The sequence below is a fragment of the Poecilia latipinna genome, unplaced genomic scaffold, assembly GCF_001443285.1.
Source record: "Poecilia latipinna isolate Pla-1442-1.1 unplaced genomic scaffold, P_latipinna-1.0 Scaffold26, whole genome shotgun sequence".
NCBI lineage: Eukaryota > Metazoa > Chordata > Actinopteri > Cyprinodontiformes > Poeciliidae > Poecilia > Poecilia latipinna.
The window spans coordinates 632,840-646,042 of NW_015112642.1; the positions used below are offsets into that span (position 1 = coordinate 632,840).

At 37.2% G+C, this 13,203-nt stretch overlaps 2 protein-coding genes across 4 annotated transcripts in view; one reads left to right on the forward strand and one right to left on the reverse strand.

The window, feature by feature from the left end:
* Window positions 1-1,077: 1,077 nt before the first annotated feature.
* mastl (microtubule associated serine/threonine kinase-like) lies at window positions 1,078-10,213 on the reverse strand. Its single transcript, XM_015038666.1, has 12 exons — window positions 9,915-10,213; window positions 9,686-9,823; window positions 9,037-9,176; window positions 8,869-8,957; window positions 8,150-8,256; window positions 7,904-8,063; window positions 7,507-7,655; window positions 5,832-6,770; window positions 4,856-4,997; window positions 3,718-3,831; window positions 3,159-3,260; window positions 1,078-1,797 (listed from the first exon to the last, which is right to left on the reverse strand). Exons 1-12 carry the CDS (start codon window positions 10,080-10,082, stop codon window positions 1,640-1,642), a joined length of 2,406 nt encoding a protein of 801 aa, XP_014894152.1. The 5' UTR covers window positions 10,083-10,213; the 3' UTR covers window positions 1,078-1,639.
* LOC106951264 (ATP-dependent zinc metalloprotease YME1L1) overlaps window positions 9,096-13,203 on the forward strand; it is a 14,599-nt gene continuing 10,491 nt past the window's right edge. For 2 of the 3 annotated variants that reach the window (XM_015038678.1, XM_015038686.1), the window contains exons 1-5: window positions 10,430-10,673; window positions 11,215-11,334; window positions 12,213-12,369; window positions 12,452-12,553; window positions 12,632-12,741. In XM_015038678.1, coding sequence (XP_014894164.1) covers window positions 10,638-10,673; window positions 11,215-11,334; window positions 12,213-12,369; window positions 12,452-12,553; window positions 12,632-12,741 — 525 coding nt within the window. In that variant the 5' untranslated portion in view covers window positions 10,430-10,637. Of the gene's footprint in view, window positions 9,165-10,429; window positions 10,674-11,214; window positions 11,335-12,212; window positions 12,370-12,451; window positions 12,554-12,631; window positions 12,742-13,203 lie in introns of those variants that run through there. The other variant, XM_015038696.1, reaches the window with a different exon arrangement.

Here is a 13,203-nt window from a genome sequence, read left to right on the forward strand (position 1 = left end):
TTTAAGGGAAAATTTTTAAAGTATTTTTTGTCCTAATTGATACTGTTTTACTAAGAAACCTTGATTCAGTTATTTTTGTTGCTCAAGCTCCTTTTGATTCACTTTTAGCTTTCAGGCTTCAGTTCTATGGCAAGCTGTTGGTGTATTTATTCAAAATGATTTATCATCCATCATTTTTATCTACAAGTTTGCAAATACTCTGCACTAGTTGTACGTTTGACCAAACTAGCTCAACTAGTTGAATATCTGGTTATTAGTCGACCCTGTACAGAATTTATGACAGAATTAGGGGCAAACTAAAAAAATACAATAAAATGAGAATAAATTTATATTATGAGAATAAACTCATACAATAATAGGTCATAAGAGAATAAAGTAAAATTTTGAGAATGAAATCAGTATTATGAGAACAAAGTCATAATAAAATGAGAATATCAAACTTCACAAAATCATTGTTACAATAGTTAGTATGAGAAAAAAAAGACATTAGAATAACAGAAAATTTTGAGAATTAAGTCGTGAAAATAAAGTCGTACTAGAATAATGTAAAACTTCAAGAACAAATTTATATGAGAATAAGTCAAATTTAAAAAAAAGTCACAGTATTACCAAAATAAACTAGTAATACTGTGACTTTTTTCTTGTAATTTTATTTTCATTTTTTTAGGTTGTCCTTTTCCACAGCATAAAGTCCTGGCCTTCATATTTAAAATTTTCGCTCATCTTGTGTTTTTATTTCAGAGTTCCTTTAAGCAACAAGCTTTAAAGCAGTTGCTCATTGGAAAGTTAAACTGTTACTTTTCTAACTTCCTGTGCAAACAGCTGTACCGCAGCATGAATACTTGTGTATAAAATGAACAAATTTCCCATTTTTTTATTAGCAGCTCTAAATTAGCTTCTTGTTTTAAACCTTTACATTTATTTAGTAAAAGATTTTGAATCAACTTTGCATAAAATTGAGTTTGTTTCTGGTTTCCATTGAAAGGAAAGAGAACGGTTTCTGAAACACTTGAAACAAGTGCAGCATGTAAAATATTTGGCGTTTATTGAAAATGTTAGATATACGAGGCGGAGATCATGTAGCAAACATTTTATTTGCATTGTCCCTTTAAAAAAGATAAAACAGTGTACAAACAGTACAGGGAGCAGAGAAGAAATCAGATCAAAACACAGAAAAAGGAGGAAATTTCTGTTTTAATTCAAAACGCCACATATATCTTAAAACAATCAGACAAAATAAACACAGAAATTGATACATTAAAACATTTATGAATATATGAGTAGGTTTTTCTTTAGTATTGTTGCACTCCTAAACGGTTTTAGGGCCCGCAGGTCATGACCTTTGCACAGAAAAACAGAGGCAGAGGAGAAAACAGAAACTAAACACCAAAACCTGCAGATGATAAAGTTAGCAAGCAAAGAGCATTATTTAAGACTTCTTAGCAAATAAAGTTTTAAAACACTTTCCTCTCAACATCATACAGCATCAGTGATTGCACATGTGTAAAAGTTTCTTTTAAAAGAACCAGTGAACAGAGAACCAATCAGAACCGTTTACATGTCCGTCTGCGACTCTAATTTTGCTACACCCTTAAATCAGTGTGGTTTAACAGACATAAAACCAAACGAAGCTTTGAGGCTACAGACTGAAGCCAGACATGGCGATGTGCTGAGCGTTGTTTCTCGCCTCGAAGTACGATGTGTCGGTTTCGTCCTCCGGCTGCGGTATGAACGGCATCGGCTGGTCCTGCAGGTTGTCCCAGTCCAGGCCGTCGAACAGGCGGTGGCGCTTCAGTTCTGCAAACAAAACAACAAAAGAATCAGGCAGCTTTTATTAGCCTGGTCTTAGCATCTATAGTTTCCACCATTAAAAAAAAAAAACGACAACAAAGCTGAATTTATCTTCCTATTTTAGAAATGTGTTTCCATCAGTAGACTGACCTAATCAGGTCCAACAACTATTAAAATGATCAAATAAAGGATGGAAGTGAACGGTTCTTTTTTGTTATTTTGTTGGTAAAACCTCCCCAAAATGGTAGTTTTAGTATCTTTTTTGCCATTAAACAATAAATCAGGACAAACACGTGATCAATATCAATAGATAGTACATCTGATAGAATATTCAATATATCGAATATTCGCTGAACTCCGACCCAGAATCGACTTCAGCCAAAGCAAAGTTGGTAGAATCAACTCACTCATTCACTCTTTGGTTACCTAGCAACAGCTTGAAGCCTCGCCAATTGCGGTTGCCTAGCAACGACCTGTTGAGTAACTTGTGCAGCAGCAGTTTAAAGTTTTGCCACCGTTCCTCATAACTGCTTAAAAATAAAAAAAACGGCGTGAAGTGAAAACTTTTTATAAAACTGATATTTAAATGTAAAATAAGATATAAAATAAGATAAACAGATATTTAAAGCACAGAATTTATCAATAATAGCGAATGACATGAAATGCTTATATTGTGATAAATTTTTCAAGACAAATTTAGACCCGGTTGAAGGTCCACTTGAACTAGAATTTAAAGTTGTAAATAGCTTCCCTTTTAATTTTTGAACAACTGTCCAGTTAGTCTGGAAGTCAAAAATCTAAATATTGATGAGTGAAATGTTAAAACTGATTCAAATTAAAGAGGAAACATCTCAAAATAAATAAATGTGAATAACATTAATAGACTTTTACGCTTGAAAAAACAAACAAAACAAAAAACAATAGGGAAATATATTTTTCCCATAATTAAATTTATTGTTTCCTGGAAAATGAAAAAAAGATAATTCCATACTTTACAGGACGTAATTTTCACATTATAAATTATAATTATGTCACTATTTTAAGCTGCTGTAAGTTAATTTCATGACCAATTCAGATTATTTGCAGTAAAAAATTTAATAGATTAATAATGCATTTTCAGACACATTTGCAGGCAATATTTACCCAATTTAAAATAATTTCATAGCATAGGATGGGGGGAAAATCTCAAATACAGAAATATTTTTATACGCTCCATTTTCTTTTTCCAAACCTGTCAAGATCTGGAAAATATTTAAAAGGAAATTCTACATAGACAATAAAAAATAAACCAAAGCAATGGCCTACTGAAGGTTTACAAGGCAAATGTTCCGACTTCCTGCAACTTTCCGGCAGAGTGCGATTTTTACCCTTCAGGCCGGCGCGTTTCCTCATGTCCATAGTCAGCAGGATCTCTATGGCATTCCTGGAGTTTACAGGAAGTTCCTCCTCTCCTTCAGGCCAAGGGATGTCTAAAAATGCACAAGTTAAACTGGAAATAAGAGCAAGCGGCTAAACTAGAACAACAGGGATATCGGTCTAGCAAATGTTTTCTGCGAGATTTTAAACTTTTCAAGGTTTCTGAGTTTTTTTCAAGCAAGTTTTTGATTTTTCAAATTCAGAAATGTAAATGTTCTTTTTTAGAAAATTTCTGAGATTAATCTCAAGTTGTTTTTAAATTTTCTAGTACATCAAAATTTTAGTTTTCTAGAATTTTTGACTTTTCAAATTTTCCATCTTTTTTTTTTTTTAGAAAATTTCTGAGATTAATCTCAAAATTTCTGAGTTTTTTTCTAGTAATTTTTGACTTTTCAAACTTTGAAATTCCCGTCTTTTTTTCTAAAACTTTTCTGAGATTAATCTCAAAATTTCTTGGTGGAAATTTCCTCCTCGATTTTATCCCTAACACGCCGTCGTATTTGAACTGACCTCTGTTGAGAATATTCTGGAAAACCAGCTGGGGAGTTTCGTCGTTGAAGGGCGGCACTCCGGTGAGGAACTCGAACAGACACACGCCGAGCGCCCACCAGTCCACCATGCAGTCTGGCCAGAAACAAACAGGAAGTAATGAGGATTCAGGTAGATGCTAACAGGCGAGCATCTTCCCCTGTGATTCCTGTTAGTGTGACCTGATTGGGCTGCAGTGGCTGAAGCAGGAAGGACTATGTTAGAGGTTCACCTTGACACTACTGCACATTAATTATTCACTTTTATATGCAAATATGGTTCAAATCAGATATTTACACACACAGAAGACAAAAACACATTTTTCTCTGTGTCTGAAGATAAATCAGACTAAACTTTTCTTGTTTTAGCTTAGTTAGAATTACCAAAATTATTTATATTTGCTAAAAAGCAAGAACATTTTTTAAACTTTCCTTGAATTAAAATATGTTCTCACATTTAGCAAATAATTGTAATTGTAACTAAGCTAAAACAAGAAAAGTTTAGTTTGATTTAACTTCAGACTACAAAAAAAAATGTTTTTGTCTTTTTACTCAGTAAATATCTGGTTTCAACTGTAAATGTCCATCGGGTTAAAAAAAAAAAAAGTTGGCATAACAGAGAAAATTAAAAATAAATCACAGCAATTCTGAATTATTCATGTGAAATCGGAATAAAAATAAACTGAGTTTACCGTTTTGCAACTTCTGCATGAGTTTCAACATTTGACCCAAGCAGCTTTTCAGAAGCAGAAACCAGTTTGTCCAGTTAAAAGCCTCCAGATTCCCCTGCTGTTAACATGCTAACTGCACAGACAACCCACTTTCATCCTTCCAATCCGAAACTTCAGTCCCAATCAATAATCAATCCCAGTTTGTTTGCAAATCCAGAAACGGAGGGAATGGGAAAATTGGGGGTAGGATCAGTTTATTTCCTACAACAGTATTAGCAGCCTGGCAGGGGCAACATGCAAGCTGCAAGAAACAACGTTGCTATAAACTTACCAAACGGAGAACTTCCTGAAACTAAAACAGAACGCCTGTCACAAGAGCTACAGTGACAATTGACAGGCGATTACATTACAGGCGGATTTGTTTGATTTTAAAGTTTTCCCTTCTTTTACCGTGAGGTTTTCTAAGAAGAAGCTCCGGAGCCAAATAATCCGGAGTTCCCAAAATTGGAGCGCCCTCAACAGGCAGCGCGCCCCTTCGGACGCTCTTTGGAGTCCGGAAAGGGGTGTGAGAGGTCGACATGGGCTGTGGAGTCTAATGTGAGAGGAAAAGAGAAGTTAAAAAATGGTTCAAAACTCTGTAAAGTCAAGCAAACCTTTGAAAACTCGCTGAAAAAAAAAAAAGGAAAACAGAAAAATATTTATATGAAATACAAATGCTATATTTTTATTTTACATGTAAGCATATATTCATATTCTCATTTTGTTTTGAATTGGTGGCTTTGATTTTTTTTATTTAGTCTTGATTTTAATGTATTTTCATTTTAAATCTTAATTTGTTTGATATATTGTATCTATATAAATAAATCAAGAGTAATGATTTATAAAAGAAATTAAGATATTATGAAATGAAAATACATCATTTTAAAAAAAATTTAATCCTTAAAAAAATCTAAATGAAATAAAAATTTTCAATATAATAAAAACCACCAAAAGTTTCAAATAAAATGGCAGGAGAAAAAAAACCCTAATCAAGACAAAATGCATAAAAAGACAACATAATTTAAAAAAACCCCACAACACAAGCACTAAATAAAAAATTAAACCAAGATGAATAAAAACCAAAGCAGGGATATAAAAATATAAGAAAAAAAAATCCAGACTTCAAAAATATTAACGCAAAAAGGATTTAAAAAGTAAAATATGTTTAATTTTAAAAACGTTTCAAAATTAAAATAAAATCTAGGTCAAATAAATAATAAGAAAGATCAAACAAATAAATTAAGATACGAAACTTAAGATTAATTTAAAAAATCCAGAATACAATTAATTAAATAACTTTTTTTAAAATTACATTTTATATTTTAAAAAAAATTTCAGATACATTTTTTAAAATTACATTCTTCGGCCTCCACCCCTGAACACTGACCTGGTTAACGGAACCGTTGGAGCTTCGCCGCCGCTGCACAGGCGTTGCCGTGCCGCAGGCAGAGTGACAGGAAGCGGCGGCGGACACGTCCATGGCCTCCACGGAGCCCACGCTGAGCCTGGAAACCCCGGACGTGTTGGAGCGGTTGATGGAGCTGCAGTAGCTGCGGAAAACCACAACGTTCCGTGGCTTTAGGAAGGACGGAGACTGCGAGAAGCTGCAGGACATGTCATGGATTCGGCTATGGAGGAATTCGCCTCTCAGGTCGGACTCGACTAGTTTGGGCGTTTCTATGGTGACGGGGAAAGTCCGTTGAGGCGACTCGGAGCGCCGCTCGTGCTCCTCTGGTTTGATTGGCTGGAGAGAAGCGTTACAGTCAACGGTGAGAGACGTTTCATGGATGGAGCCGTCAGAGTCCAGGCTCAGGCTCCGGCAGACGTCCACGTTCCCCGGCAGCGGGGACGTGAAACTGCACTGGGACGGCTCTTTAGTTCCGTCTTGAAACACGTCCTCTGCCGGCTCCTCCAGCTCACTGAAAAGACTTTTGACGGGGATTGGGCTGGAGCGCCTCGGGTCGCAGTGGTCCGCCGCCATGTTTCCTGTAGTGGTCAAGAAGTCGCCAATCTGGATGGTGGAGAACGTCCCAGTCAGACCAGTGTGACTCAGAGCGGTGTCGGGAACCTCAAAGAATCTCTTGTATTCTGCGTTTGTCTTCTTGGCTCTGGTCTCCAGCAGCTCTGGACTTCGGTTCATGTCTGAAAATGTCCTCTTTACAGAGGAGGGAACTGTTGGCTGGCTGTTATCTCGCTCTGATTCAAGATGGCGCCGAACCGCGGACAACGGTTGACGTTTCCTGATGGGAGAGCTGGACTTTTTGGGCAGATTAGGGGCATCTTTAGTAGAAACTCCACATCCTCTTGACCCCTGCTCGTTTTCTTTCTAAAGAAAGAAGAACATTTATCCATTTATTTTAGAGTACTAGGTCCATTGTAGAGAGAAAAAAAAGGAGTAAATTCCCACCAAAAAAACCTTTAAATTTCCGAGTTTCAAAAAAATCGAAAATTCTGGTCATTCTATTTATTTTGTTGTTGTTTTGTCTGATTTTGTTTATTTAAGGAAAACACAGAAAATTTTACACTTTTGAAACTCAGAAGTTTACAAGTTTCTACAAAATTCCTGATATTAGTCTCAGAATTTGAGTTTTCTAATAATTTTTGACTTTTCAAAGCAGAAATTCACTTTTCTAGAAAAATTCTGTTTTTTTTTATAAAACATTTGACTTAATTTGTCAGAAATATCTATGTCTGTATCTCAAAATTTCTGAGTTTATTCTAGCAAATTTTCAACTTTTAATTTCTCAAATTTCCACATTTTTTCTAGAATATTTTGACATTTCAAGCCAGATATTTAAATTTTTTCTAGAAATTTCCTGAGATAAATCTCAAAATTTGAGTTTTGTAGAATATTTTTCACTTTTAAACTCAGAAATGTCTTTTTTTTCTAGATTTCTTAGATTAATCTCAAAATATGAGTCTTTTACATTTACTCATTTGTTTCTATCTCTGATGGTCCTAATACACCATATTCTGTTTCTTTTCTAAATGAAGAAGAAACTGTAACTGTTTAATTTAGCAGCAAACGAAGTTGGAGCTGCTGCTGTTCCGCCATCACTGACCTCACACTCCCACAAAGGACTGACACCCCCCTCGGTGTCGGTGGTGCTTCCGGGGCTCATCGTCTCAAACCGTTTTCTGCTGCTCCTCAGCAAATTGGGAGTCAAGTTTTTTGCCAGTTTATGAGGACTGAAAACTCTGGTGTTAGGTCCTGCAGGAGTTAACATAAACCATGGGAAGAAAAGTCATGTTAACTGCACTTATTTTAACGTTTTACCTTCTGGAGATTTTTTTCATCACTTAAGCTTATTATATATACACAATATTAGAAATAAACAATAGATAAATAAAACAGGGCTGTGACCTCAACTCTTTTGAAAATATGTGGACTGTGGTTAAGATCTGGGACTTTTCCACAGAAGAGAAACAATTTAAATGAAGTTAGAATTAATTTCATACTCATTTTACAAAGGTAGTCAGCTGGAGAAAACAGCTGTTCTGAGTTGTTCATCACAGGAGAACCAAGCGAGTTGTTCTTCTGCTTCACTTTGCTGCAGGACATCGGGCTGGACACAACCGAGGCGCTGCAGTGCCGCTTCCCTTCTGTTACCGGCGTGTTCTGCAGATCCCAAAAACAAACAGAGGATTTAGAGTCCACATTCATGCCGATCACCTTTTCTGATTAATGGTTTAGGCGATCCTTACGAATCCCAGGGAGCTGATCAAAGAGAGAACTTGACCAGGCGTGCGGAAGAAGTCGTTTTTCGGTTTCGCCAAAGATGGAGTCGTGAGGATGTCCATAAGACTCAGCTCTGTTTTACACACAGATTAAGAAGTGAATAACAATGAAGCAGCTCATGGTTGCAGGTTTAGGGTTTTGGATGGGGACAAAATTTGCAACATTTGTTACATTTTCAGCTGATGCGGTTCACCAAACTCTTTGAAAAACCTCTTCGCCTGTGATGGCGCTGCATCAAGAACCACAGAAGAAAATTATACAAAAACTTTTGAAGACGACATGAACGCAACTTCCTTCTTCATGAGACGTAAACAAAAATGGAGTAGCGTCAGATTTTAGCAGTTTTACAATTTCTCTTTTGTCTTTGGTACAAGACCACAACCCATTTCTCCAGCTGGTGTTGGACTGCTGCGTTTATGTTGGTTCAATTTACCCAGAATGCCCTGTGCTACAGTCTGCTTCCTGCTGTTGGAGGAGTCTCTGGTCCGCTTACATTCACATATGCATTCAAATTGCACCAGAGTTCACTTCAACCGAACCGAGACCAAGGTTTTTAGGTGGACCAGAGTTCACTGATGCATTCAAACCTCCACAAATAAACTGTGTGTTTGACTTTCTAGGCAAAAACACTTCAGTTTGATTAAAGCAAACTAAACAAGTCTGATGTGAATTCACCCTTGTTTACCTCTGTCAAGCTTGACCTTTGAGAGCCCAAAATCTGTCAGCTTGATGTGGCCTTCGTTGGATATGAGCATGTTGTCTGGTTTCAGGTCCCTGAGCGCATCAGATCACACAATGAGCATTGATCACTTGCTGTGATAAAACATCAACATCTTCTTGCACAGCCTGTTACCTGTGGATTATGCCGTGGCGGTGAAGGTAGTCCAAAGCCAACGCAACCTCAGAGATATACTTCACAGCCATGTCCTCCTCAAAATATCCATAAATATGGAGTAGAGACTTCACATCCCCACCGATGAGGTATTCCATCACCTTTGATCAATAAAACAAACACTTTGTTAGGATATGGCTAATAACCAACGGTGGAATGTTTAGTAGGAAGGAAATTATTGCACGAATGTGCAATAGAGCGACACATTGTTTCACAAATGTTTGCACAAATAGGCTGCATACCAAGGCATATTATATACCTTTAGCCATGTAAGTGATTAGACATAATAATTTAATAATTTAAAATGAAATGTCTGAATATTTTGGCAATATATTGTATTTTTCATGGCTTTGGCTTAATCAATAAAATGTTCTGGTTTCACAAAACAGTGTGTGAGACCATTACATATTCCTGATTATCTAATAGAGAATGACTGGATTGATGGATGCTATTAATAATACCTGGAATAACCCTGAAGATGTAAATTTAGCACTATAATGACTAAATAATGAAAGCACTTTGTCCTTCGAGGTTAATAAAGAGAACTGAACTGAGTCCACTAGAGATGTTTTAAATAAAAATTATTTTGAACTCTTTCACTCAGCATTACCAGATAGATCTTGGCTGCAGTCTGGAGGGAGTAAAACAAGTGAACAACGAAGGGACTTTTGCTCAGAGCTAGGGCGTCTCTCTCTGCCTTCATCTGACTCGCCATGTTTTTATCCACCATGTCTGCCTTCTTCATCACCTACAACGACAAAAGATAATATTATCCAATTTTCATACAAAAAACTACCAAATAAATGTAATAAAATTTAACTAAAGGTGTATCGACTCACCTTAATAGCGTATAAGCGCGCATTGCTCTTCTTCCGAGCGAGGTAGACCTTTCCAAAGGCGCCGCGGCTGATGGGCTTCAAAACGGTGAAATCATCGATCGAAGGAGGCCTCGGTATTTCCATTGATTTTACATTTGAACCAACTTTGTGCTTCTTTTTTACCTCCATTCTAACGATGAAATAATTTCACTTAAAATCCGGTAGCGAGTCCAGCGTAAACACTACCATGGCAGAACAACAAACAGTGCGGAGTTTGTTTTGAATATTTGAATTCCCTGCCTGTCACGGGGTCCTGTGACGTGTGTAGGTACTCAAAAAACTGCCTGTATAAAATCTTTCAGCAAAACAAAAATTTTCAATGATTTAAAGATTTTATATTGATATTTAAGAACGCAAGCATTGATCAAATATCCTCATTACGTATCATTTTTCAAAATAAGTAGAGTCATTTTTAAACAGGCGAGGCAAGGACGCCACTCGTTCCTGGTAGTGTTAACTGATCTGCGTCATTTTGTAGTCCATTTGACATCAGATGCCGGGGGGAGAATCCATTTCCCGATGTTAGCTAAAAGAAAAGTTGTGTAACTATTGAGAGTTGTGTAACGGGGGAAGCTAAAAGGACAGCGCTGTGAGCAGGACTTGATTGTTAACGTTTTATTGAGGTTCTGTCCTCTCATTGTAACTCACCGAAGACAGATTCTAGCAAATACTTACGGGAGAAAAATGTTTTCTCTGTCGACGTCATTTCAGCCACAGCAGGTATGTAAGCGGACAGACTGAGAAGCGGGTTGATTATATGATTAACTTGTCTGCATGTATCCGACAAAAGTTTCAGTTTGTCACTTTAACTCTTGTTTTAAAAACATTAAAGTCATTCATAAGCAGTAAACGCCTATGTTTACGCTTGTTTTAGTTGTGACTTTTGTTCTTAGCCAATGACAACTCGACTCGGCTAATGCTAAGGGTTTAGCTCGTAAACGCTACATTTCATCCACATGAGCCGATGCTTGCGTCATTTCGACTGTTAACAGCTGTTCATTTTTATCTATATTATAGCTATTACAACAATTGATGTAAACGTGTCGGTACAGACAGTCTCAGTACTTAAGAAGCATGTGACTGAAACTGACATAATCCTGACCTGCTGTCAGTAGGTTAGCTGAATCTACTTCCAGTTTATTACATATTAACTATTATGATCGATTAGTGGCTATAAATAAAGTCAAGGTTAAGCGGGTCACCGTGGATCAACATGTGGGGAAAGCGTGTTATTCACTGTCCTGTCTTCATGCTCTCTCAGATGGTGGTTCCTCTCAGCCAGGTCCTCAACACCCTCCACTCGCTGAAGAGCTCAGCTACAGCTTCAGTCCACTCTTTGCACAAAGACTTCAGACAGGAGCACAAGTCATACCTGAAAGAGGTGATAGGAGTACCTGACATTCACAATGTATCAAAAAGTATTTTTAATCAAGTAAGTAAAGATTTAAAGAAGAAGGTAGGATTAGAAGTAGAGGTAGGTGCATCTTGATCGTTTAAGTCAAGATATTGGTTGCAGTTCAAAAAGTACTCGCGACAAGTTATTAATGTTTCTTTTACAGGGACATTTGCTGTGATATTTAGCCAGTTGGACAGAGTTTCTCAGCAGCAGATGCTCTCACCAAATATGACATTCCCCCAAAACGCTAAAGATCAAAGAGTGATGAAAGTCCAGATGAGAGGAAACACAAAAATAGACATGTGTTGCAACTGATAGCAATATTTGCTCACAGTTTCTTAATTTTGTGCAAATGAAAGCGATTAGAAGCACATTCATGATACAGAATCGCCCTGCAACAGCAGGAAAAACAAAGGAGAATTAACAAAAATAAATAAAAAATCAAAACAATATCTTTAAATATCAAGCTAAACAGCTGAATACATTATTCCTCATTACTTTGTAAATATAGTTGAATGATGGCCCAACCACATCTAATCTAATGAGCCTTGATTTTGTCCAGCTGCCATTTTTTCTATTAGTTGTGAGCGATGATAATTCAAACGAACAGAAATAAATGGTTTAAGTTGCTGAATCTGTACTCAATTAATCCACAATATGAGTAACACTTTTTGGATAATTTGCCAAAATTTTGATTTTTTATGAATTCTGAAGCATATTAAAATGATTTAGTGATCAGAGTTTATTTGAATTGTCCATTTCAACCCTAATCCAAAGAAACCAGGCCCATAAAACTCCTGGAAGTTGCACGGCTTGTTGTTTTTGTGTGTCTTTGTCTCACTGCTGCTGTTGTTTGCTGCCAGCCGAGGGATCTGGGCCTCTCCGAGGTCCAGGGGAGTCAGCTGAATGAGCTGGTCAGCAGGTTACTGCCCCCACCGAGTCTTGAAGAACCTCCCACCGTTACCTCAATATGGAAGACTAGCCACGTTTCTGCAGACAGCTTCTTTCAGAACAAATATGGTGAGAAGATCAACCTGCTCTGCTGTTCTTTTGTTTTATTTCACCAGAAAAACCCCTGAAACATTTCTTTTTTTACACAAAGGGTTTTCACAAAAAAGACTATTGGGTCATGGCTCTCCGTTATTCCACCGTCGGTACCACAGCCCTCTTCGGGACGCTTGCTCTGAACTCCAGCTGCTGCCTGGTGAGACACTTACATTTAACCTCTACTCAGAGGCCATGAATGGATTAACATTTTAGCGTTTCTGTTTTCTCCTCGTAGTGTGGCTTCAGAGCCGAGGGTTCAAAACTCTCAGAGCAAAGACCAGACGAGTGGAGTCGGGTTATGACGGTCCGGTAGAACCTGATGCCTACACACCAGCTTTCATGAAGGCGAGTTTGTGACGGCAGTGGGGTCCAAACATTTTCCACCGAGGGCCAAAATCCACATGTTGAAAGTCCTCGGGGGCCAAAATCAGCATCTTCTCCCAATTAAAAAACAAAACAATAATATCATTCTGAATTCTTCCTCCTTTACCTACGCAACAATAAATTGAACAGATTTTTGTTTTTTATCAAAACCAACATTAGAATGAAATTTCCCTGAATGTGTACATTTATTTTACTTTTTGAGCAAATTATTATCCATTTTGTTGAATTGTTTTTGGCTTTCTTTTAAAAACTGTAAGAACTTTGTGTCCTTACACAAAGTTTATATGGAAATCTCTCCCTGATTACTTTAAAAAGTGTCCGTCTCATCTGCAGCGACTCCATTTGCCGAAGGGCCAAATCTGCACCACAAAAAAAAAAAAAAAAAAAAAAATTCTAAGCGACAAAAAGGGCCCCCGGCCCGCC